Source organism: Geotrypetes seraphini, chromosome 7 (genome assembly GCF_902459505.1).
Source record: "Geotrypetes seraphini chromosome 7, aGeoSer1.1, whole genome shotgun sequence".
Taxonomy (NCBI): Eukaryota; Metazoa; Chordata; class Amphibia; order Gymnophiona; family Dermophiidae; genus Geotrypetes; species Geotrypetes seraphini.
Genome location: NC_047090.1, coordinates 175,185,202 through 175,210,407, shown reverse-complemented (window position 1 = coordinate 175,210,407; position 25,206 = coordinate 175,185,202). Strand labels below are relative to the sequence as shown.

The window sequence follows — 25,206 nt, the reverse complement described above, 5'->3', positions numbered from 1 at the left end:
TTCCTGAAGGAAAGGCAAAACATGGTGAAGAAAGTGCTGGGAATCAGCAATTTTCTCTGTATATGCCTGGAATCAGCGATTTCTTTAGGAAAACTGATGTAATGGGGGGGGAGGACCCAGCAAACTAAAAACCGCAAATAATCGAAACCGCGAATGCTGAAACCGCAAATACGGAGGGAGCAGTGTAGTCAAATATAATTAGGTATGTTATTCCTCTCTGTAACTGTATTTGTGTCTCTCATATATTATTCAGAAATCTAGTTCCTCAATCTCATTATTCACATCCATACACTGTACATAATTTTAACATTTATTAATAATTCCTTTGTTATGACAGGATAATATTCCTAGATGGCATTATGAGTTTGTCTTCATCATACAAGTGCCAACTTGATTTTCCTTTTCCTCCTTCTTTCCCCTTTTTATTCTTTTAACTTTGTTTCCCCTTTTTTCCCTTTCAAAAGGTTTACTTTTCTAATCACTATTGTTGTTTATTTCCTTCATATTCACTTACACTTGTTATTAGTTTGGTGTTTTAATCTTTATCACGAGCCTTCTGCATATTCCTTTCTGCTTTAAAAGAATCAGCAGTCAGTTAATAAAGAAAGACGAAGAGTAGTTACCTTCATCTACCCGATACGCAAGAATATGCCCCTCTCCCTTTGTGACAGAAGCACTTTCCCTACACTATGTTGTATTGATCAAGTATTTAAAGGCCCTTCAATCGCTGATTTCTGACGGTACCTTTGTAGATTCTTGGGTAACAGCCGTGTTTATTCCTTCTTTTTTTTTGTACCATGTTAAATTTCTAACTATGTATTTAGCCTCTTTTTTCATTATATTTTGCCTGGTTGTTTCTCTTTAACAGCGCATTTCAACACCTACAGTGTATACATAACTTCATTTGCAAAGGAATTTTTGGCGACTCTACCGCGGATGGAGTCGAAAGAAAAAAAAAAAAAAAGAAACAAGTATGTCTGCCATTACATACGTTTTGTTTCTTTGCGGCTTTATTTACCATTTCCGTGTTTGTCAGACATTGAGCATGACTGATTCACATCTAAGGATTTAAACTTTACTCAAACTGCTTCCTTTTGGGTCTCTGCTTATCATCATCACCTTTTTTTTCTCATTTCTGAAATCTTGCCCAATAAGCCTTCTTAATGGTGCATTTACCTAGTTGTCGTACAATCCCTAGTGATTCTCCGCTCTGTTTATCTTTACCGTTTCTTGACAGTGCATTTTTTTAAAGATAATTTTATCCAGACACGTCGGCTATTATGAGTTTAGTGCGCGTTTCACTTTTTGCACGGTGCCTGTGGTGACTTTCTGCTCTGCTAATGCGCCTTTCAATACTTACATCTGCCCTTTATCTTTGTTTGATCTCCACTTTTTGTAGCTGCACTCTTCATATCATTTGAGATGGATAGTTTGATTTATATGGAAATTATTCTCCAGTACATACGGTGCATCATTCTATATATTAGTATTTTTTTCCCCTTTCCCCTTTTCTCCCTTCTACCTTTTTTTTCTCCTTTTTACTTTCATATTTTTTCTTTTTTTTCTGCTTTGGCTCATTGCCACTGTGACTATTTGTTTATTCTTTGGCCACCTGGATGTTTGATGCAATTTCATGTTCAGGTTTATTTTCATAACTTATAACTTGGTTTTCATGTGTTTTAATAATGTATTATATTACATTACATTAGTGACTTCTATTCCGCCCGTACCTTGCAGTTCTAGGCGGATTACAAAAGAAGCTAACTGGATATTTTCAGGAAAATTATAATTTTGGATTTAGGATTACAAAAAAAAAAAAAGATAACTGGACATTTCCAGGGGAATTACCATTTATGAAATGCATGTATCTCTTGCATTTCATTATTGGTTTATATATGCTCTAAATGTCAATAACATATATACATAATATTCCTTCTATGATTATTTTTATCACTTATTCATCCAGTACATTCTGATTTCTGGTTTTATCTTTATATTGTATTGTTGCAATAATATATTTTATTTTACTGGAGTGAAAACATTTTTCTTATTATATGTTTTAACCAAGTTTTATAAATATTTTTCTCTATATCTGTTTTAAACATACATTTTAGCATGGTACTTATTGTTTTATTTTCTTATGAATGTACATTATTTTAGTGTCCCCTGAGGAAGGCATATACAGATGCCAAAACTTTGATCCTTTTGGGATGAACTTTTGAAAAATAAAGATACCGTTGTATGAAAGGACATCTCTCTTGCTTTTTGGTTTTTTCTGTTTCCATAACAAGGCAAAGGTCTTTTCTCTTTCTTTGTGTAAAATTTCCACTGGTTTACTACTGGGCATGAATCTTATATATGAGATCATAACTTGACAGCCTGTTTTACAAAGCCACACAGCAATAGCCTCAAACCCCTTTAAATCTCTATGGGTTTCGGGGCCGTTACCAAGCAGCAGCTGCTAGCGCGGCTTTGTAAAACAGGCCCTAAGTGTTCAACTTCAAGATATGAGCACAAAGATATGAAAATCCAGTACCTGTGCAAGCTGCCTCCAGTGTAGAACCTCAGCTTCAAGCCTAGAAACTTGGCTAAACAGTGTGTTTATTTTTTGCTGGGACCAGATGATATCACCAAAGTCCATCTCATCTCCTGGAAAACCTGGATGATGTCCAGCCACAGGACTAAAAGAGGCAGATGCAGTGGCTGGAGGGGAAACACCCAGCTGTGTTGACTGAGCTGCTGTCTGGGATGTCTGCAATTGTTCCTGGAGTACATTCTGTCTAGTTTTTAGATGACTGATTTCCACCTGAGTATTTAGATGAGAATAGAAATTTCAGAACATCAGAAAAAACTAAATTCAACCTATTGTAAACAAAATAGCATGTTCTCTCATATTTCTTGGATTGGTCACCGTGAGGACAGTCTACTGAGTTAGATGGACCATTGGTCTGACCCAGTAAGGTTATTCTTGTTATTTGATAAGCTGTACTCAGTTTCTTTGACTTTTCAAAATCCCTATCATCCAGACTAGCAGAAATTTACAAACTCATCTATCAAGAAAGGCTTAATTAGACACTTCAGTTTCACAATGGATTCTTTTGTAATCTTTATTAATTTTAAAACTTACAATAAGTGTAACATAATATACAATCATTTTATACTTTAACATCTCTTAATAGTCTATCAGAGATAAATTCAGATCAAATACCCCTCCCTCCCATACCCCCATCAACTGTCATTAAACTTAAGAAAACATAAAACATAAAATATCCTCCCTCCCTACAATAAAAGGAAAATAAAACAAAATTATCTCCTCCGCCTCCTTGGACGTGTATATTCAAAGGGAAAAAGTAATATTGATTCTTTACAATATTTTATTAATGGCTCCCAAACATTCTAAAATTTCTTGAAATTACCCTGCAGTATGGCTATTACCCGCTCCATTTTAAAGATGTGACATAAAGAATTCCACCAAAAACTGTAATTCAGTCAATCCCAATTCTTCCAGTTTTTCATAATATGTTGTATGGCAATCCCTGTCATTATGAGCAAAACTTTATTATTGTTAAAAGATATTTGGCTCTTAGCCCTCATTGATGTACCAAATAGCACAGTATCATAAGATAATGCCAATTGTTTATTTGATTCCAAATTGATTTCCAAAAAGCAAGTACCAATGGACAATAGAACAGTAAATGATCCAATGTCCCCGGTTCAAGATGACAGTGCCAGCATCTATTAGACTTAGAGCTGTCTAACTTCTGTAAACAAACTGGATTCTACACAATGGATTCTACTTTGGGATTCTATTCTAATAGTGTGTGTCCTGCAGTAATTAATGCACATTAATGATATTAGATCGTGCTATCAGTAAAGGACCCCCTTTTGTACCTATGGGAAAAGTGCTAAGAGATATATTTGCATAGATCTTTATAATTCAGATACCTATATTTCTCCCTACATTTAAAATATTGTATACCCAAATAGAAACCCACTGCCCTAAATTCAATCCTCTTTACCCAGCCTCCATTTTCTTTTCTTGCCACCCCCACACACTGTATGAAACAGTTAATATAGTAAGACTATTGCTAAATGAGATTCCATATTATCAGAATACCTCTTTTTGTTGTAGTTGATTCCTGTACTCTGCAGACTGCTGTTTTATCTGGAGCTCAGAGGCTTCAAGTTTCTCTTCTATATCAGTATACAGCTTTTTCAATCTTTCATACTGAAGAAAACAAATATTTGTCATGTTAACTGATTTTATTTCCTCTCTCTAGAAAATATAAAAATTGATTAGTGCTGGATCCCTCTAGAAAGTAACAGAGGCTGCATAGCTTCCAAGGAACACAACATTTAACTACTTCAATAGTCACTTTTAATCAACTCTGTATAATATTTACCTCCAACTTCTGTGCAGCATAAATGCCCTCCACTTCTCTCAGTCTGGAACTAGATACCTGCAATTCTGTAGCAGCATCTGAAATATCAAGAGAGGAAAGAAGCAGCTCAGTTATATATCATCAAAATCCACAGCACAATGAACATGAGATTCCTTTAGCAATGGGGGAGGGGGTTATATTCCTGTTTTGTTATAAGGGATTGTGATTTTAAAAAATAGCATAAAGGGAGGAGAGATCAAGGGATCAGTCTACAGAAGAAAGATGGAGAGTGTTCCTCCAGGGCTTGAAGAATGTTTGGATAGTCTCTCAAACAATGCCACATCTACGGGTATATAGAAAAAGGAAGGGGAAAAAAAAAGAAAGATTTAAAGAAGTAAACCTCCTAATCACTGCATAATTTGAATGTGAAGTAAGAATATAACTAAACCGCTGACAACCCTGCTTAGGATTCAATCAGAAAATAATGGGTATACGTTGAAGGAACTAAGGCCAGTATTGGGCAGACTTGCACAGTCTGTGTCCCGTATATGGACATTCAATTGAGGATGGACTGGGGAGGGCTTCAATGGCTGGGATGGTTAAGATGGGCTGGAGTGAGCTTTGAAGGAGACTCCAGTAGATAGAAACCTAAGCACACTACCGGGCAGGGCTCTGGGTTTCTGGCCCAGAAATATCTAAGAAAAGGACCATTTAAATTAAATGATTGATTTATGGCGCATTTATGGTTGGGCAGACTGGAAAGACCATTCAGGTCTTTATCTGCTGTCATTTACTATTTATATTACTATGTAAGATCATGATCACAATTCTAACTTCAAATATTTGCCTCTATCTTTAAGTCAGATTCTGAATATAGCAAACATCTTTGTGGATTACATATCTATCTCAGGGATTCTCAATCTAGTCCTCGGGACACACGACCCAGTCAGGTTTATAGGATACTCACAATGAATACACAAGAGAGAGATTTGCAGTGCACCCTCATTGTGGGTACCACAAAAACCTGATTGGCTAGGTGTGTCCCAAGGATTGGATTGAGAACCCCTGTAGTTCAGCGGTCTCAAACACGCGGCCCACAGGCCGCATGTGGCTCTCCAGGTTTTATTTGCGGCCCGCAGTCTGGAGGCGATCATTCTCTTCCTTTTGGAGCAGCAGCCGGCTCGTTCGTTCAAAGCCGCGGGTTGGCGGCTCCTTGTGCTATCCACTCCTGCATCGGAAGCCTCTCTGATGTCACAACATCAGAGAGGCTTCAGACGCAGGCACGGATTTCGCAAGGAGCCGCCACCCGCAGCTTTGAACGAACGAGCTGGCCAGACACGCTGCTGCTCCAGTGGTGTACCAAGGGGGGGTGGGCGGTCCACTGTTCTCCCTAGAGTGCGGCTCGCGGCTTGTCTAGAGAAGTAGTGCCCAACCTGCTTCCCTTCCCTTCTCACTGCTGCCATCGGGGATCAGGCCGGCACTGTGTTCTTTGATCTCCCTGCTTCTCTTCCCTGCGGGGCCGACCAACTCTCACGGCCCGATGTCAATTCTGACGTCGAGAGGATGTTCTGGCTAGCCAATCGCTGCCTGGTTGCCCAGAACGTCCTTTCCGACGTTAGAATTGACGTTGGGCAGCGAGAGTTGGTCAGCCCCGTGCAGAAGAGAAGCAGGGAGATCTTGGCCTGTTCCCGATAGCGGCAGCAGCCTATTCCGCGGCGGCGGTGGCATGGGGGAGGGCAGGAAGGAAGGAAGACAGAAAGAAAGACAGGGAGCCAGAAAAAAAGCAAAAAATGGGGCACAGAGGAAGGAAGGAAGAAAGAAAAAAGGAGGGGGGACAGGGAACCAGAAACAAATCAAAAAATGGGGCACGGAATCAGAGAAAGACAGACATAGAGAAAGAAAGAAAAAGTTGGGGGAGGGAATGAGGTCTGGAGGAGAGGAAGCATACAGGAGGCTGAAAGAAGGGAAGAAGTATTGGATACACAGTCAGAAGAATAAAGTGCAACCAGAGACTGATGAAATTATCAAACAAAGGTAGGAAAATGATTTTATTTTCAATTTAGTGATTGAAATGTGCCAGTTTTGAGAAAGAAAAGATATTGAATTTTTAATGTGAGTGCTGCAGAAAAAAATAGAGTACTTGGAGAGCCACAGAAAAAATAGTTAATGTCTTATTAAAGAAATGACAATTTTGCATGAGGTAAAACTCTTTATAGTTTATATATCTTTCCTTTTAACTGTTAAAGGAAAGTTTTATAAACTATAAAGAGTTTTACCTCATGCAAAATTGTCATTTCTTTAATAAGACATTAACTATTTTTTCTGCGGCCCTCCAAGTACCTACAAATCCAAAATGTGGCCCCGCAAAGGGTTTGAGTTTGAGACCACTGCTGTAGATATATACACACACATACAATTGTTCAATAAAATAACCCTCTCTATAGTCTTTAAAAAATAATTCACAGCCCATTCAAATGAATTCTAAAAAAACCAAATAAAATAAAACTTAGATGACTGGCTATATATAAATAAAGTACAATATGAACTAGATCAAAAGTCTATTTTATTCTTTTACATTTAGCTTGTGCCTTATCATTTATAGCTGAAGGTGTGTTACAGAATATTCAGGAATAGGTATTTCTGTTTCCCCAGAGGCTTATGATCTAAAATATATTAACGAGAATTACTGCGTATTGTTTAACACAAGCCAATTATTCTCAGTGGGGCCTATTTACAGTACTAACAAAGTACATGTGTTAATGCAAGTTAAGAGATCAAGCCCTAAGCTAATATCCGCGAAAAAGAAAAATGACTTGACTTCCCTTCTTCTCAGCCTGCCGCTCTAACCACTAGGGCTACTCCTCCACATTTAAGGATAAAAGAATCAGCTAATAAAATAGGTTTAATATCTAAGACAGGCAACGTTTCTTCAGTTCAACTTTCTTTATTGAAAATTTTATTTCTCAGAAAAGGCCAGTCCAGTGGAGCACCGATGGTATGCAGCAGACGGAAAGCAAAGTCCATGTATAAGCAAAGCTGCCTCTGGAGTTCTCCTACAAAAGTTACTAAAGCACTACTTACAAAACCAGTTTTTTTTCAGCTGCTTCCGGCCTGCCTCTGGAGTTTTCTTACCAAAGTTGCCAAAAAGCACTCACTAGGCATAAAGGACTACTGTGTTGTACCATGCACAAATGTGTCCTGCGTACAAACCCAGCGTCATCAGAGGGCATGTTGCCATCATGCATAATCTAGGCCAGTACATATACAAACAAAGTTTCACTGTATTATCTATGATGAAAAAATTCCATTAACAAACTGGTTGTCGGACAGATGCCAGAGGGTGGTGGTTAATGGAAGTTGCTCGGAGGAAAGAAAGGTGAGTAGTGGAGTCCCTCAGGGTTCGGTGCTGGGGCTGATCCTGTTCAATATGTTTTCAGTGACATTGCTGAAGGGTTAGAAGGAAAGGTTTGCCTTTTTGCGGATGAAACCAAGATTTGTAGCACAGCAGACACCGTGGAAGGAGTGGAAAACATGAAAAAGGATCTGCAAAAGTTAGAGGAATGGTCTAATATCTGGCAACTAAAATTCAATGCAAAGAAATGCAGAGTAATACATTTGGGGATTAAAAATCGGAAGGAACTGTATGTGCTGGGAGATGAGAGGCTGATATGTACAGATGGGGAGAGGGACCTTGGAGTGATAAGTGTCTGAAAATCTAAAGACGAAAAAACAGTGTGACAAGGCGGTGTCTGAGGGGCTGTATAAAGAGGCATAACCAGTAGAAGAAAGATGTTGATGCCCCTGTGCAAGTCACTGGTGAGGCCTCACTTGGAGTATTGTGTTCAGTTCTGGAGACCGTATCTGGCAAAGGACATAAGAAGACTTGAAGCAATCCAGAGGAGGGCAACGAAAATGATAGGACATTTGCGCCAAAAGACATATGAGGAGAGACTGGAAGCCCTGAATGTGTATACTCTAGAGCAAGGGTAGGGAACTCCGGTCCTCGAGAGCCATATTCCAGTCGGGTTTTCAGGATTTCACCAATGAATATGCATTGAAAGCAGTGCATGCAAATAGATCTCATGCATATTCATTGGGGAAATCCTGAAAACCCGACTGGAATACGGCTCTCGAGGACCGGCATTCCCTACCCCTGCTCTAGAGGAAAGAAGGGACAGGGGAGATATGATTCAGACGTTCAAGTACTTGAAAGATATTAACGTAGAACAAAATCTTTTCCAGAGAAAGAAAAATGTTAAAACCAGAGGGCATAATTTGAGGCTGAGGGGTGGGGGACTCAAGAGCAATGTAAGGAAATTCTTCTTTATGGAGAGGCTGGAATGGATGCCTGGAATGTGCTCCTGAGAGAGGTGGTGGAGAGGAAAATGGTGACAGAGTTCAAAAAAGCTTGGGATGAACACAGAGGATCTAGAATCAGAAATTAATAGTAAATATTGAAGACCTAAGGCCAGTACTGGGCAAACTTGCACGGTCTGTGTCTGTATATGGCCGTTTGGTTGAGGATGAGCTGGGGAGGACTTCAATGGCTGGGATGGTGTAGATGGGCTGGAGTGAGCTTTGATGGAGACTTCGGTGTCAGGTCAAAAGCGCGCCGGGACAAAGGCGTGTGCAGACAATTGAGCGCAGCGTGGAGATGCGCACCGAAGAAAATTACTGTTTTTAGGGGCTCCGACGGGGGTGTGTGTGTGGGGAACCCCCCCCCCACTTTACTTAATACAGATCGAGCCGCATTGTGGGGGGTTTGGGGGGTTGTAACCCCCTACATTTTACTGAAAATTTCATTTTTCCCTGTTTTTAGGGAAAAAGTTAAGTTTCCAGTAAAATGTGGGGGGTTACAACCCCCCAAAGCCCCCACAACGCCACCGCGATCTGTATTAAGTAAAGTGCGGGGGCTCCCCAACAAAACCCCCTGTCGGAGCCCCTAAAAACAATAATTTTCTTCGGCGCGCACCTCCATCTTGCGCTCAGTTGTCGGCGCACGCCTTTGTCTTCCGTGATTATGTCTATGAACCGAGACTTCAGTAGACAAAACCTAAGCACACTACTAGGAAGGATTCTGGGTTTCTGGCCCAGAAATCTCTAAGAAAAAGGACCATTTAAATTAAATGATTGATTTATGGCACACAGTACCAGGCAGAGCTTTGGATTCTTGCTCAGAAATAGCTAAGAAGGAAAAAAAATTTTTTTAATTGAACCAAGTTGGGCATACTGGATGGTCCATTCTGGTCTTTATCTGCCGTCAGCTACTATGTTACTATGTAACAAAAAAAGACGCACCCCCCAATCAATTTCTAGCCAGATAGATCTTAATTGTTTTCTATTCCTGCCATCTTCCTGCTAGCATTTACTATTTCAAAAATATGTATCATACAAATCATATTCCACCTGTAAGAGCCACTGGATGGAAACATTTTGAATCAATTAGATGGAATTACATACAAAGCTACTTTAATTTAAAATGTCTGACAATGTCTTCTCATCAATATTGAGTTCTTGAAGGTTTAGCAAACAGGTGATCAGTGAGTGTAGATTGTGCCAACAAGCAATCATAAGTACATAAGAATAGCCATACTGGGTCAGTCCAATGGTCCATCTAGTTCAATATCCTGTTTCCACAGTGGCCAATCCAGAGCAAAAATACTTGGCAGAAACCTAAGTACCAGTAGTAGCAAAATTCCATGCTACCAATTCCAGGTTAAGCAGTGGCTTCCCTATGTCCATCTCAATAGCAGATTACATACTTTTCCTCCAGGGACTTGTCCAACAGCTACACTAACCGCTGTTACCAAATCTTCCAGCAACGAGATCCAGAGCTTAACTACTATTTGAGTGAAAAAATATTTCTTCCTATTTTTTTAAAGGTATTTCCATGTAAATTCACTGACTCTCTCAGTCTGTAAATTTTGAAATACGACAGAATTAGAAAAGGAACAGAAGAGAGCAGCCAAAATAATTAAGGTGAGGAAACAAGTCTAAAATGAGAAAAAGCTAAGGAGATCAGGCGTGTTCAGTTTGGAGAAGAAACCGCTGAGGGAAGACGAACATCAATCTTTGAAATTGAATCAAATTTCACAGGCAAAGCAAGGGCATCTTTCACAACTACTACACAGTACATCTACTAAGCACTTTCATAAGCACTATACATAAAAAGGATATGAGAGTCCCTGCTCAACACAGCTTACAGTCTATTCAAGACAAATAAGGGATTAGAGAATTATCGTGGGAATCATCAAATCAGACATGGCTACGTAACAAGCTTGACGTAACTCAGGAAGTCTATTCCATGCATATGGCGCAGCAAGATGGAAGGAACAGAGACTGGAGAGGGCAGTGGAGGAGAAGGGTACCCAACACTATCAGCACGGCTAACTCTTACATATTACAATTTTTCAACCAAGGTAGCCAAGTCTCCATCAGATTTAACTTATTTACCTTCATCCAATGGGACTACTGAATATATCCAGAGATTTAAGATTCCCATGGTTTCTGTTGACAATACCCTCTAAAGGAAAATCGATTTCATCATCAACAACATACAACAGATATTGCATCCAAAATCTTCCATTAAATTTCTCTCTAAGTATTATTAAACCGAACAGGGAAAAGCCTAAAACTTTGAGGCACTCTACAGTGCAACAGCCATGGTTTAGAGATGCAAAATCAAACCCAATTACATAAAAGCTGTGTTCCATCTCTGGCGTAACCTAACCAGTAAAATAATATGGTCAATTGTACTGAATGCAGTTGATAGATCTAACAAGGGAAGGAACACAACTTCTGTCTACTCATTCCCTATCACAAATAAGGCCCTCTCCATGCTATGTCTCAATTGAAGTCATGATTAAAAATCATATCACAAGAATGACAAACTATCTGCCAGAGAAAATAAGAATTTTTTCCTTCACTAAACATGCATCATTAAGACCTAATTAAACACTGCTCAATCTCAAAAACAGCTTTGTAATACATTTAATCTACGCTGCTTAACTTTGTTTTAGTTATGGAACTAAGGGCTCCTTTTACAAAGGTGCGCTAGCGTTTTTAGCGCATGCATCGGATTAGTGTGCGCTATAGCACGCGCTACCCAAAAAACTACCGCCTGCTCAAGAGGAGGCGGTAGCAGCTAGCGCACGCGGCAATTTAGCGCGTGCTATTCCGCGCATTAAGGCCCTAACGCACCTTTGTAAAAGGAGCCCTAAGTATATACCTGTACAAAAAAACATGCAAAACCACTGGTTCTTGAGCTTCTAGTCAAGCAGCACCGAGTTAAAAAATGCTGTAACAAGAAACCCTAAAAGTTCAATTAAAGCCAGCATTAATCCAGCAGGCCTGCCAATTCAAACACACAGAAACATTACGGCAGATAAAGGCCAAACGGCCCATTCAGTCTGACCATCAGCAGCAACCACTATTTCCTCCTCTCCCTAAGAGAACCTACGTGCCTGTCCTACACTTTCTTTAATTCAGACACAGTCTTTGTCTCTACCACCTCTACCGGGAAACTATTCCACACATCTGTCATCCTTTCTGTAAAAAAGCATTTTCTTAAATTATTCCCGAGCCTATCACCTCTTAACTTCATTCTATGCCCTCTCAATCTGGAGCTTCCTTTCAGCTGAATATGTGATCCCTAAGACTCCAAGTATGTGAAATGTATTATTAGTGCTGTACATATACATCAGGCCTGCCCCCTGCCTAATGGAAAACCTTTCCCATGAATTGATAACTGATTAGAGAAAAAGGGAGCATAGTAGGACTAAATGGTCAGTTTTCCAAACAAAAAAATTCAGTAGCAAAGAGCTCCAATGATCTGTACTCTGATGTGTGCCATTTGACATATTCATAAATGAGCCCCTCAGAGAAAAATAGGCATGTCACTTTTTGCATTATTTCAGAGTGAGACTAGAAGGCCTTGAGCATGTGCAGATGCTCAAGGCCCAGCAAAAGGAAGACAGCAGATCTTCGGGCACCAGCATGTCCTGTGCGTTGGTGCTGGTGCCGGTGCCATATGGGGGTAAGCCAATGTGTTTGGGTGGATGGGAGATGGCAAATCGCAGTGGAGGGGGATGCCAGATCGTGGGAGGGAGGCGCTCGTAAATCGAGTCAAGCTAGGTTTCAGAGGTGCCGATTTTGCGAATGTTTTGCTCATCTTGCAAAACACTCACAAACCGGTGCACTCGTAAACCGAGGTTTGACTGTACTTTGACCCTTTATCTTTCAGATTATTAGTGCAAGCGCTAGTTTTATCCATATTGGATTACTGTAATATTATCTATCTGGGAGCCCCAAAGAAAATCTTGAGAAAATTGAGAATATGGCTGTTCAACTGATATTTGGGTTGAAGAAGAATGACCGTATTAGTCCTTAGTATCGACTGTTGCATTGGCTCCCAGTAGAAGCACAAGTGCTATTCAAATTTTCGTGCATCTGTTTTAAGCTGGTTCGGGGATTGGCCCCAAATTACCTTTTATCTCATTTTGTGTTATATAGTCCAATGAGGATAACTAGGAATTCTAATTTATTTACATATCAAAAAATAATTGGTTGCAGATACAAGACATTTTTGGATAAAACACTAGCATTTCAAGAAAGTAAGCAGCAGATCTGGTGAGGGTCATTGTATTGATGGAGTTATGTTGCCTTATGGTGCATTTTGAAAAGTAATTAAGTGAACACTGTTTGACAAATTTATTTCCTAACTGAGGATACTATTGTTAACCAAAACTCTTATATTGAATATTTTAGGAAATTTGTTGTATTTCAATTAACTGTATTTCGCTGATTGTCCAGCCTTCTTCTATGTAAACCTCCTAGAAATTGTTTGATTATGGCGGTACAGAAGAATAAAGTTATGTTATGTTAAAAAGGAAAGAGAATGTTGAGGATTATTTGAAAAGAAATGGAAAGCAAAACTATAAAAATCATTATGCCTCTTTATAGGTTCATAGTGCCACTGCACTATGCATATTGTTCTGGTCACCCCGTCTCAAAAAGAATATAGCGGAACTAGAAAAGGTTTAGAGAAAGATGGCAAAAATGAAAAACCTCTTTTATGAAAATAACGCTAATCGGGTTACAGCTATTCAGCTTAAAAAAAAAAAGAACACAACATAAGCATTGCCATACTGGGACAAACCGAAGTATCCTGTTTGCAAAAGTGGTCAATCCAGGTCACAAGTATCTGGCAAGATCCGAAGAGAGTAAAAACCAGACCTTCTTTAAGCCCTTCAGCTAACTGCTTTTTACCACATTCTCTGGTAACAAATTTCAAAGTTTTAATTACATGATGAAGAAATATCTTCTCTGATTTGTTTTAAATGTACTACTTAGTAGCTTCATTGCGTAGTCCCTAGTCCTTGTATTTTTAGAAAGAGTAAATGAGCGATTCAAGTCTATCTGTCCCACTCCATCAGAATTAAAGACCTCTAACATATCTCCCCTCAGCCCTAGACTCTTTAGCCTGAGGTCAACTGCAGTGTGAGATAGCTGCTGTGATCCTGAATTTGGGTGCCAATTGTGGTTTGTTTTTAATCTTTTAGCATTTGGATTTCTTGAATGGTTTGTTTCTATCATTTGGGATTCCTGATGCAGGCACCATAGCCAAAACACAGACCATGTTGAGTCTTTACCATATTTATGTCACTTTTCATTTTTTTGCATATATAATTTATTTACTATTAATAAAGAGGGGTTTGAAGACCAGGCACGCTCTGCTTTTTCATTTGGATTTTGCCACTTAGTGTGCAGAGTAACTATCTCTCTTGTGGTTGCATGTGAACAGGGTGGACCAGTTAAATAGCGATCTCTTTAATCTTTCAAACACTAAAACAAGAGGAAACTTCATAAAATTAACAATCGGCAAGTTGAAAAAAACTCTGAAATCTACTGCTGGAGAATGTGGTCAAGATAATTAACCCTGCAGATAAAGAATGTTACGGTCACAGAACTCATCATTTCTGTTCCTGCCGATAACCGCGGGGAAATCACCCCATGTCTATCTCAACCTCAATCCTTTTACACCAGCATTCTTTAATGCAAGCCTTGAGGGTCAGTGGTTGTGCCCATTCATACTCTGATTCTTCCCTCTGTTTTTACAGAATGACATGGGGATGGTTTCCCGCAGTTATCCACGGGGACAGGAACAGTGATGAATTGTTGTCACTGTGTCATTCTCTACCTGCAGGTTAGTTGGGCAAATTTCTGGGAGAAAAGATCATAAAAAATTACCACACAGATAAGACTTGGTAAAATTATTGCTTAATCCTAAAAGTTATCTGAACAAAATTATCTACTTCTTGAGACATAACAGGCATATTTATGACTCAGAATGGCTACTGTCAGGCTTGATGGACCTTGGTCTAGCTCACTATGATTTACTTATGTTCTATTCCTGCAAACAGGCCTTTTATCTTTCAAGATATTTCACATCTTTTTACATAGTGTTCCCAAAGTCCTCTACAACAAAATAATACTGTACATCAAAATCTGGGAACAGGCGAGTAGAGGAAATTCCAGGCTCTGGTTCTGCCCATCTGTGGGCAGAAAACAGGCTATTGTTCCTAATCGCTACTCTTCCTCAGTCCACACAAGCAGGAACCACCTCTGGAAGGAAATAGATACACCATCTCATTAATGTCTTCTGGTCTCCAGAGCTGATAAGTGACCCAGGGTCCAGCCTTAGTTTTGAACTTATATCCCAAAGACAGTATTTGTAGTCCTTGATCCCACCCATTTAAAGTCATACTGCAGGTCCATATTAATGCAATTCAGGATAAGGCTGCCTGAAATCAAGTACAGTAAAACCTTGGATTGCAAGTAAGTTGGTATGCAAGTGTTTTTTTAAGACAAGCAAAACATTTTATTAAATTTTAACTTGATATACAAGCAAAGTCTTGCACTACAAGTACATACAGTATACACACATCACATCAGAACTGAGCTGATGTTTATTCGCTCTCCGACACTGCAAGAGTGTAGCGACTGTTCTAAACAAGCAAAATCTTGCAATACAAGTACATACAGTACACATGTGTCACATCACAACTGAGCCGATGGTTCTTCTCTCTCTGATGCTGCGGGAGTGTAGCAACTGTTCTAAACGAGCGAGGTCTTGCAATACAAGTACATACAGTATTTTGTATTAAAGTTTTTGGGTTGTGGAACGAATCATCTGAATTTCTATTATTTCTTATGGGGAAATTTGCTTTGATATACGAGTGTTTTGGATTACAAGCATGGTTGTGGAACAAATTATGCTTGTAAACCAAGGTTTTACTGTACTTGAATCTTGAAACAGGATAACTTGACAGCCTGTATCTCATACTCCTTATGGTTGTGAGAGATGCACCACTTTTTGAAGTGTGCTCTAAATGCAACCAATTGAGAACATCTCATAAGAACTGCCAAACTGGGACAGCCCACAGTTCTCAAAGCAGGAATAATAAAAATAAGTTGTTAGTTAATGGTATACTTTTATTTTGCTGATAAAATAACTGAAGTGTGCCCTTCTCTTGCCAGTCTATTCCCATCATAAGAATTACCATACTGGGACAGACTGAAAGTCCATCAAGCCCAGCATCCTGTTTCCAATAGTGGCCTACCCAGGTCCCATAAGAAGCCGGCTGTCATCCAGTCAGACAAAAAAAAAAAAGTACAGTATCAACAGAATAAGGTCTGACAAGTGGGAACGTTTGTATTAAAAGACTACCACTTTTTAGTATTAAAAAACATGGGCAAAAAAACCACCTCCCAGCAGCAAAGATTTTAAAATCTGGAAACTTATTTCCCAACCAAGCTCTGCGAAAACCCCGGCATTCAGGGTATGCAGTGCTCCGGCTGCAGCAGCATTTCAGGGGCAAGGAAGGAGCCCTCCTCACCTCCCACCTCCTGCGCGCCCTCCAGCAGCATGTCCTTGGTAAAGTTCGAGATCTGTCCGGTCAGGGAGGACAGGCTGCCCCCCACCTGCCCGAGGGACTGGCCCAGGCCGGAGCCGATCCCCCCCAACCACGACGCCATTGCGAGGGAGGCCGACGACGCAGAAGCAGCGGGCTGGCTTAGACCTCCGCCCCCTCCCCCCGGCCCGCCGCTTTCCTCCGGACGGTGTCACAGGTGGCCGGGGCTCCTCATAGCCCGTCCTCGCTCCCTCTCCGGAACGCGCCGCTCGTCACGCGCCACGGCGGAGGCGCCGAAGCTGCTCGCTCGCGCCCGTCCTGCCCTCAGCCCGCTCGACGGCCGCCATGACAGTGTCAAGAGCCCGGGCGCCGACGTGTAAAGCGGCCGAAAAGCATCCTGGGCCGGAGGCGGACTAGGCGCAGACCCGGAAGCAGGAGGCGGACGGACAGAGCCACGTCTCCAGCCCGGCGATGCCGCCGTGTCCGCCCACCTTCACTGCTATAAGCCAGGGAAAGTGGAGTCGGATCGCAGCAGTGGAACCAATAAAATACATTATGGAAGATGGCAAGTTACCCGGGACCTGTAGTGCTTGATCCGCAGGATTAATTCTTCGAGGGCACACAAGTACACTGGGCTCGGCCCGCCCCCGTCCCTATCTATCAGTTTTCTTATTCATAAGTCTTTCACTAATCACTTATTTCTTTATATAAAACACCATTACTTAATTCAACGAGTAGCTGATGTACTTAAGTGAACACTCAGACCCACAGCTGAGGTCCCAGTGAAAAAATCACGGAGCAGCTGTATAGGAGACCATCATAGTTGTTCACAGTCTCACCCACCATACAAAGACTAAATAACATGAAATCAAATAAAATGAAACAAAACATCAACTTAACTTTGAATGGTATGGGTAGTTAGCACAACTGCTCCGGGCTCCTCCTTTATTCTGAGTGTTCACTTAACTACATCAGCTACTCGTTGAATAAAGTAATGGTGTTTTATATAAAGAAATAAGGTGATTAGTGAAAGAGTTATTTAACAGTATCACCTTGGATAAGTGCAGTCTTAAGATTCTTATTCATAAGAACATAAGAAACGCCTTCACCGGATCAGACCCTAGGTCCATCTATTCCGGCGACCCGCACACACGGAGGCCAAGCTAGGTGCTCCCAGATGGAGACCCTGATCACCCGTATCCCGCAATGTGATTTGCAAGGAGGTGTGCATCTAACTTATGCTTGAAACCCAGAATGGTAGACTCCGTCACCACCTCCTCCGGGAGAGCATTCCAAGCGTCCACCACTCGCTGTGTGAAACAGAACTTCCTGACATTTGTCCTGAGCCTGCTGCCCCTCAGCTTTAGTCCATGACCTCTTGTCCGTGTCACTTTTGACAATGTGAACAACGATGTTTCTTGCTCTATTTTGTCGAATCCTTTCAGTATTTTAAAAGTCTCAATCATATCCCCTCGCAGTCTCCTCCTCTCGAGGGTGAACAGTCCCAGTTCACTTCTTTATTTCCACTTGTATTTCTTTTCTTTAATTCAAAACAAAGATTAGCATACCAGGGGACAGTTTTTCTTCTAGGCAACCCCCAAACATCTCCAAACAAATCCCCCTTCCTTCCCACCTACTTACCCAGGACTTTGAACCCTTTCCATACATATATAAAGCAGTAATAGTATCCAAAATATGTCTATATTAATAACCAAGTTTACAACGCCTCTCAACTGCCTCCCTCGATATCAACCAACTGTAACCCATATGTATGGATAAGCAACCAAATCTGTAACTCCTCTAGTACATTCCACTCCATATATGTTAACTTGTAACAAAACAACAAGGCAAGCGGTCCACCAAAGGATCCAATGTGGAACAAAAGAAGATCGGCAGACAATAAGGAGATTCAAATCAGGTTTATTCAAGATGCTCCCAAGAACCATGCCCAATGCATTTTGCTAAACAAGGCTAATCAACGCTAACAGAAAACCATGTCTTTCAAACACACAGAACACAGATACACCCTCACCCAGTATAGAATAAGTAATCACAAACTAACCTGATGTCGGAGGGGGATGGACCGGCAGACGCAGTCATCGCAAGACCTTCCTGGAGCAGAGCCGGCCAAGTTGCCATTGATGCTGGGGGGGGAGGCCACATTGCCTTTCGTCAATTCCAGGAGGGGAAGGGCCAGTGTTGTTGTCGTCGATGCCATGTGTGGGGAGGGGGCCCCATTGCTGGGGGAGGCTATCGCCATCTGAAAAATATTGGTATGATAAGTCACCCTTCAGCGGGCCCCCCTGACTATTTCAGACCCTAGGCATGTGCCTACTGGGCCTACCCATTAATCCGGCCCCGCTCAGGATGCAATGTGCCAGGCTGATCAGAAATCTAAGACTGTCCCAACATTTCCGGCCTGGAACTGGGTAACCTGGCAGCTCTGTATTAAAATGGAATGCCAACAACAAATGAAATTCCAAAATTCATAATCGTTTTAAACTTGAGTGTTTCAAGACAGTAAAGGGACCTATTACTAAGGAGTGCTAAAATCTGTGCACTAGGCCCAGACTTAAGGCAGCACCTTTTTGAGGCGTTCACTCTTTTTTATTATTACGGGTCATGCATTAATGTAAGCATTCACTCTTTGATGCATTAAGTGTTAGCACATGGTACCTGCAGCTGATAGAGAGCCTATATGAAATCAAGAGGCTGCTATGAGAACTGAATATGGCAACACTGATTGGTTTCCAATAAAACATGGCTTCAGGCAAGGATGCATCTTGTCACCTTATCTGTCCAACCTATCTGCTGAAAACCATCTTCAGAAAAGCAAATTTGTAAGAAGAGTGTGTCGGTTTCAAAATTTGTGTCCGAATATAAACAACCTGCGCTAAGTAGATGATTCAACGCTTATCACTAGCAGCAAAGAAGGCATGCTGTATCTACTGAGAAAAGTCCAAGCCAAAAGTCATAACAGAGGATTAGAACTGAACATAGATAAGACAAAGATCATGAATACAGAAAATGTTGATTTTGAGCTTGAAGGCGATAGAAGTTGTAAATGATTTCAATCTCCTGGGCTCTTTTGTAAACAAAGAAGCAACTAGCAGGGAGGAAATACTCCACAGAATAGCACTTCAATGAAACTTGGGGAGCGGTTGGAGATTGGTTTGTTTGTGCCTCCAGCCACAAAGATATTCTGAGGTCCTTCTCTTATTACATCAACACCTACATGAAGCAAAGCTACTAGGAAAGAGTATCTTTATTGAATCATTACAACCATGTAAATTATGCAGGATTAATCAGTATAGGCACTACAAAGAGAAGAAAAGTTGAATACAGTATGTATGAAAACCTTTTTTTGCATGAGGAAAGGATCTAAGTGAAACAGAACAGTGGCTATCTAATCCTGTCTCTGGGGATACCTCAGGGTGAAGTAGAAGGGTTGTGGGTGATGAGGAATCTTTGTCTTGTCTCAACACTAATTATTGATAGGAAGCTTCACTTCTCTCTTTGTGCACTCAGATCTGCACTCAAGACCTCATGTTTCTAGACATCTCTAATTGTAAGTTCTATCAAGCAGGGATTGTCTCTTACGTGTTTAATACACAGTGTTGTGTACGTCTGTGAGCACTATAAAAATTAGTAGTAGTAATAATAGTATTAGGTAAAAGTTCAGGAAATGTAGCTTAGAGCAAAGGCAGACATTATCTATGAGCCATGGGAGAAATACCCTACTGAGAACCAGGAAAGCCCAGTTCAAATTCCACTGCAGTGCTTTGTGATATTGGGCAAGCAATTTAACCCTCTTGATTTAGGGAAACACATGGAGGGGCATTTAAAAGAAAACCGTCCATGTCAGAATGGAGATGTCCTTCCCATAACCCAGTGGTCTCAAACTCAAACTCTTTGCAGGGCCACATTTTGGATTTGTAGGTACTTGGAGAGCCTCAGAGAAAAATAGTTAATGTCTTATTAAAGAAATGACAATTTTGCATGAGGTAAAACTCTTTATAGTTTATAAATATTTCCTTTTGGCTAAGTCTTAATAATATTGTAATTTATAGCTAAAGAGACATATGATCAAGAAACTGTTTTATTTTACCTTTGTGATTATGATAAACATATTGAGGGCCTCAAAATAGTACCGGGCAGGCCGCATGTGGCCTCCGGACCACGAGTTTGAGACCACTGCCATAACCCCACTCTCACCAAAACAAACAAGACAGCCATTTCACAGCTATTTCTGTTTGAAAATATGAGGATGTCCTTATGCTGGAGACATCAATCTTGAACATTTTACAAACTTAAAACATTTAAATTATAAATGGAAGAAACAAGGCACAGGAATAGCTGTCTGGCAGAAAATTGCAGAACATAGGAGTAGTCTAGCGGCTAGTGCAAAAGACTGCAAACTAAAGGACAAGAGTTTTTGTTTATTTGTGAATATGATCCCTCCATGGAAAGTCACAGTCCTCTAAAAAGAGGACATGTCCGGGTTTTCCCAGACATCTGGTAACCCTATTCCTAACACTAGTTTGTTTTACATCCTTTGCGGTGACAGAGGAATATAGACTAGCAAATACTTGAGGAGTATTTTGATGTAGACTGTTTTAGTTCAATCAATGCCAACAGGTTTCATCTTGTTTGGGAAACTTCTTTCAGTTTTCTTCCAATTCCTTCAGTGTGATGTTTTAACTTGAGGAACTCTTCTTTCATGGATGGTAACTACACAAACATTTGTAGTCCAGAGTTTTAAAAACATATAGAAAGAGAACACAGATAGGATTTGATATGCTGCCATGCTGTGGTTACAATCAAAGCAGTTTACTTACATACTATATACGTTTTTGCAACTGGAGCAATGGAGAGTTAAAAAGATACTGTATAATGTCCTTCCTTTGATAATATATTTTCCAATAGATAAGTGTGTCATTGTGGACAAACGAGTTATCTCACCATGGCTGAGAGCCATATGCAGAAGGAATCCACTCTGGATTTTTACTGTGATCCTTCTGCTTCATTGGGAGCTCTACTGCCACCTGCAGTTAGTACCCAAGCATGCAAGATATATCCATCAAAAGTATGTTAAGGACAAAAATGGGAAATTTACCAAATAAATCAACTGTTCTGCTTAAACATACTAACACTTAAACACTCAATGAACAAGTAACAGCCAACAGAAGCATCAAAGGAGCTTAGGAAGTACCCTGTAAACACTATAAATATAGAGGGGCATAATTTTAAAAAAATGTCTAAATCCGATTAGGATGTCGCACTCTAGTTGCCTAAAGCCATTCTCGAAAAGTACATCTAAAATAAGTTCAGAACCCAGTGGTCGGACAAAATATGGACCCAGGCCTGCAGAAATGCTGAAAGCCTGACCCTATATAAAAAGGGACCTCCCTCAGCTTGGCGCCATTTTGATTTCTTGGTAGATGTAACAGAACAGGAAGCAGAGGCCTGGTTACACCTGGATCCGGAAAACCTCTGCCTGTAGCCCTGGGAGAATCTCTGCGACAAAGGACGCCACCGAGGCAGCTGATTCTCAAAGTCACTGCCTCAAAAAGTCTCCTAAGAACTACATCCACTTGGCGGTCCTGCATGTCCTTGAGCACCATGTCTCCTTCGCTTGGGAGGTGTGCTTAGTGACCTGGGCAACCAAGGAATCCACTTTAGGCTAAAATGTTGCTGACACAACTGTGCCAAAAAATACAGCAGGGACATGGCTCTCGCTATTCTGAGAGCCCCCTCTGGAGAATCCCACTGCTCCAAGATCAAGATGTTGATATCAGGATGCCAGGGAAATGCTGAGGACTGAGCTCTCATTCCATACATAAGGGAGGAGGAAGTAGAAGGAGCTGGCTGAGTGACTAAATTCAACTCATGCAAAGAATCTGAAATAAGAACTGGAAGGTAGCAGTCTTAAATAAATGCAGAACTGTGGGATTATCCCCAGGTTCTAAAGCCAAAGTAGGATCTAAAGAGACAGTGTACGTTCCTGGGACCCCTGCCATGGGAGAAGCATCTGCAGAAAATAAGGGATCAGTAAAATGATTATCATCATCCATATCCCCAGGAGAAAGGTTCCATAAGTTCTGAACAGTGACAGATTGTTAAGAAGACATGTCTAATGAGACTATGCCGTGAGGAGACAAGTCCAGCGCACAGTGTTACTGCGGAGCACAGCTCTTGAGAAAGGCTTTCCAGAGAAATTTCAATAAGTCCGAGAAGGCATCTGTACCAAAGAGCTATTATTCTACTTTGAGTTTCTTGGGCTGCGGGGTATCTGCATCCTTATGTGCAGAATAGAGAGTTGCGCGGGGACAGAAATCCCATCCGTCCCCGCCAAAGTCCCACCCGTCCGCACCCGTCCCCATGAGGACTCCCAACCGTCCCTGCGAGGAATCCCTCCGTCCCCGCCCATCCCTATAAACTTCAGAAATAGTTATTAAAGTTAATTATGCTACTGAATTAAAGGCTCTGGTAGAAACCCATTTAAAAATAAGCAAAAAGACTTTATTAATTTGGAAATATTAATTGGGAAGAATACATACTTTGTAAATGGGTTTCTACCAGAGCCTCTAATGTTTATAAATTTTTATCAACACAACTAATCTACTACTTTATCCTGAAGCAAAAATAAAAAATAATTTTTTTCCTACCTTTGTTGCCTGGTTTCTGCTTTCCTCATGTTCTCATTCAATTCCTTCCATCTACTGTCTCTCTTCTCTCTGCATCTTCCATTTGCTCTGTTACAGTGCCTCTTCCTTTCTCCCCCTTCCAAATTGGTCTGGCACCCATCTTCTTCCCTCCGCTCCCCCCATCTCTGTCTTCTTCCCTGCCAGCGTCTTCTCCCCACTCTCTCTTCCCCATTTCCTTTCAGCGTCCTTCTCCCCCCCATCTTCCCCATGTCCTGTCAGCATCCTTCTCCCCCCTCTGTCTTCCACATGTGCTTTCAGTGTCCGTCTTCCCCATGTCCTTCCAGCGTCCTTCTCCCCACCACCCGTCCTCCCCATGTCCTTTCAGCGTCCTTCTCCACCCCTTTGTCTTCCCCATGTCCTTTCAGCGTCCTTCTCCCACCTTTGTCTTTCCCATGTCCTTTCAGCGTCCTTCTCTCCCCCTGTCTTCCCCATGTCCTTTCAGGGTCCTTCTTCCCCATGTCCTTTCAGGGTCCTTCTCCCCCCCTCTGTCTTCCCCATGTGCTTTCAGCGTCCTCCCCCCCCTCCCGTCCTCCCCATGTCCTTTCAGCGTCCTTCTCCACCCCTTTGTCTTCCCAAGTGCTTTCAGCGTCCTTCCCCCCCCTCAGTTTTACCCATTTCCCTTAAGCATCTTTTCTTCTCCACTCCACCTTTCCTCCCTTTCTCCCTCCTTGCCCCTTACCTTTGTGGCGCTTCCCCACCCGACCGACAACAGAATAGGCCCGGTCAGACAAACCTCCCTGCCCTGTAGCCATGGATCTAAATTACCTTCTTACAGCAGCTGGAGTATTGAAGCTGCTTTAAGAAGGTAATTTAGATTCGTGGCTACAGGGCAGGGAGGTTTGTCGGCTGGGCCTGTTGTCGGTCGATTGGGGGAAGCGCCACAAGGGGACCTGACCGGCTGTGCACACTCCGCCCCCCACTTTGGTACGCCACTGCCTTCTCCCTACCTGCCCTGCCGCACACAGCCGACCGGAAGTCTTCCCGATGTCAGCGCTGACGTCGGAGGAAGGGAGGGCTTAGCTTAAGCCCTCCCTCCGACGTCAGCGCTGACATCGGGGAAGACTTACGATTGGCTATGTGTGCTACAGCAGGGCAGGCAGAAAATGGAAGATAAGGCCTCGCAGCAGGGCAGGTAGGAAAGGCATTGAACCCCGCGGGATCCCCGAGAGCACGAGGAGTGTCCCCACGGGATCCCCGCGACCCTAGGGGGTGTCCCCACGGGATCCCCATGACCTGAAGGGGGAACCTGTGGGATCCCCATGGGTCCCGCGAGATTCCCGTCGTTCCCGTTCCCGTGCAGCTCTCTAGTGCAGAAGAGTCATTATTTCCAGACCCCCAAAACAGAAAAGGCCATCCTTTTTGTCACCCGAGTACACAGAGAGGTTAAGCTGGCACAAGGATGCTCCTGATGCATAAATTTTGCACAATCCTGACATGAATTTGGGGTAGAAGAGCTCAAGGACTCCATCCCAACCAATATTGCGGCAAAAATTGAAGTTTTAGAAGTGCAGGGAACTTTTGAAAAAAAAAAAATTGCTAAAAATCCAAGATTTCCACGCCTAAAATCACGAAAAAAAAAAAAAAAAAAGGCAAATTTAAGTTTTTTCAAGTGGGGGAACACAGGGAAACATGCAGAAACCTTAAAAATCTTTTTCCAGAACCCCCCCTCCCAATTTACCTCATAGGCTAACAGCCTTACTCAGTGTGACATGTGCTGGCAATGTGCTGTAGCCTGTCTCAGCTCTTTACAGTAGCTGAAAAGGAGAAGAATAACTGCCTAATGCTGGAAATGCCTCTTCAACACTGATCTTTGGGCTGCCAGTCAGACATGGTATCTGACTGTACCCCTAACCCTGTGGACCAATGGGCACGCTATCAGAAAGGGGGAGGTGAAAAAATGCAGCTGGCACCCTGCAAGACACTGCTGAGCCTCCTATGGATGCCTAACTGCCTATGCTCAAACCCCTGCTAAGCAGTAGGTGAGAATTAAAAGCAGGGATGGCCCCGAGCTCCAAAAATACTTGTGCAGGCTGGCTAACAGGTACCACTAGGGATCAGCCTTTCAGCTGCAGACCTCAGTCTGCTTCTTCATTACGCAGGCAGAGCTGACATCAAGGTGAAAGCTCCAAGCACTGAAAACACCAAATAAAAATCGAAAACACAGAATAAATTTTAAAAAAGGAAGAGCAGAACAAACACTCCTTC

General features: G+C 41.8%; 1 protein-coding gene across 2 annotated transcripts in view; it reads right to left on the bottom strand.

Moving 5' to 3' along the window:
• Window positions 1–16,709, bottom strand: part of TRIP11 (thyroid hormone receptor interactor 11) — a 153,623-nt gene extending 136,914 nt beyond the window's left edge. For both annotated transcript variants that reach the window (XM_033951325.1, XM_033951326.1), the window contains exons 1-4: window positions 16,280–16,709; window positions 4,404–4,480; window positions 4,118–4,228; window positions 2,537–2,806 (exon numbers count right to left, since the gene is read on the bottom strand). In XM_033951325.1, the coding sequence (XP_033807216.1) occupies window positions 2,537–2,806; window positions 4,118–4,228; window positions 4,404–4,480; window positions 16,280–16,418 (597 nt within the window). In that variant the 5' untranslated portion in view covers window positions 16,419–16,709. The remainder of the gene's footprint in view (window positions 1–2,536; window positions 2,807–4,117; window positions 4,229–4,403; window positions 4,481–16,279) is intronic.
• Window positions 16,710–25,206: the final 8,497 nt, after the last annotated feature.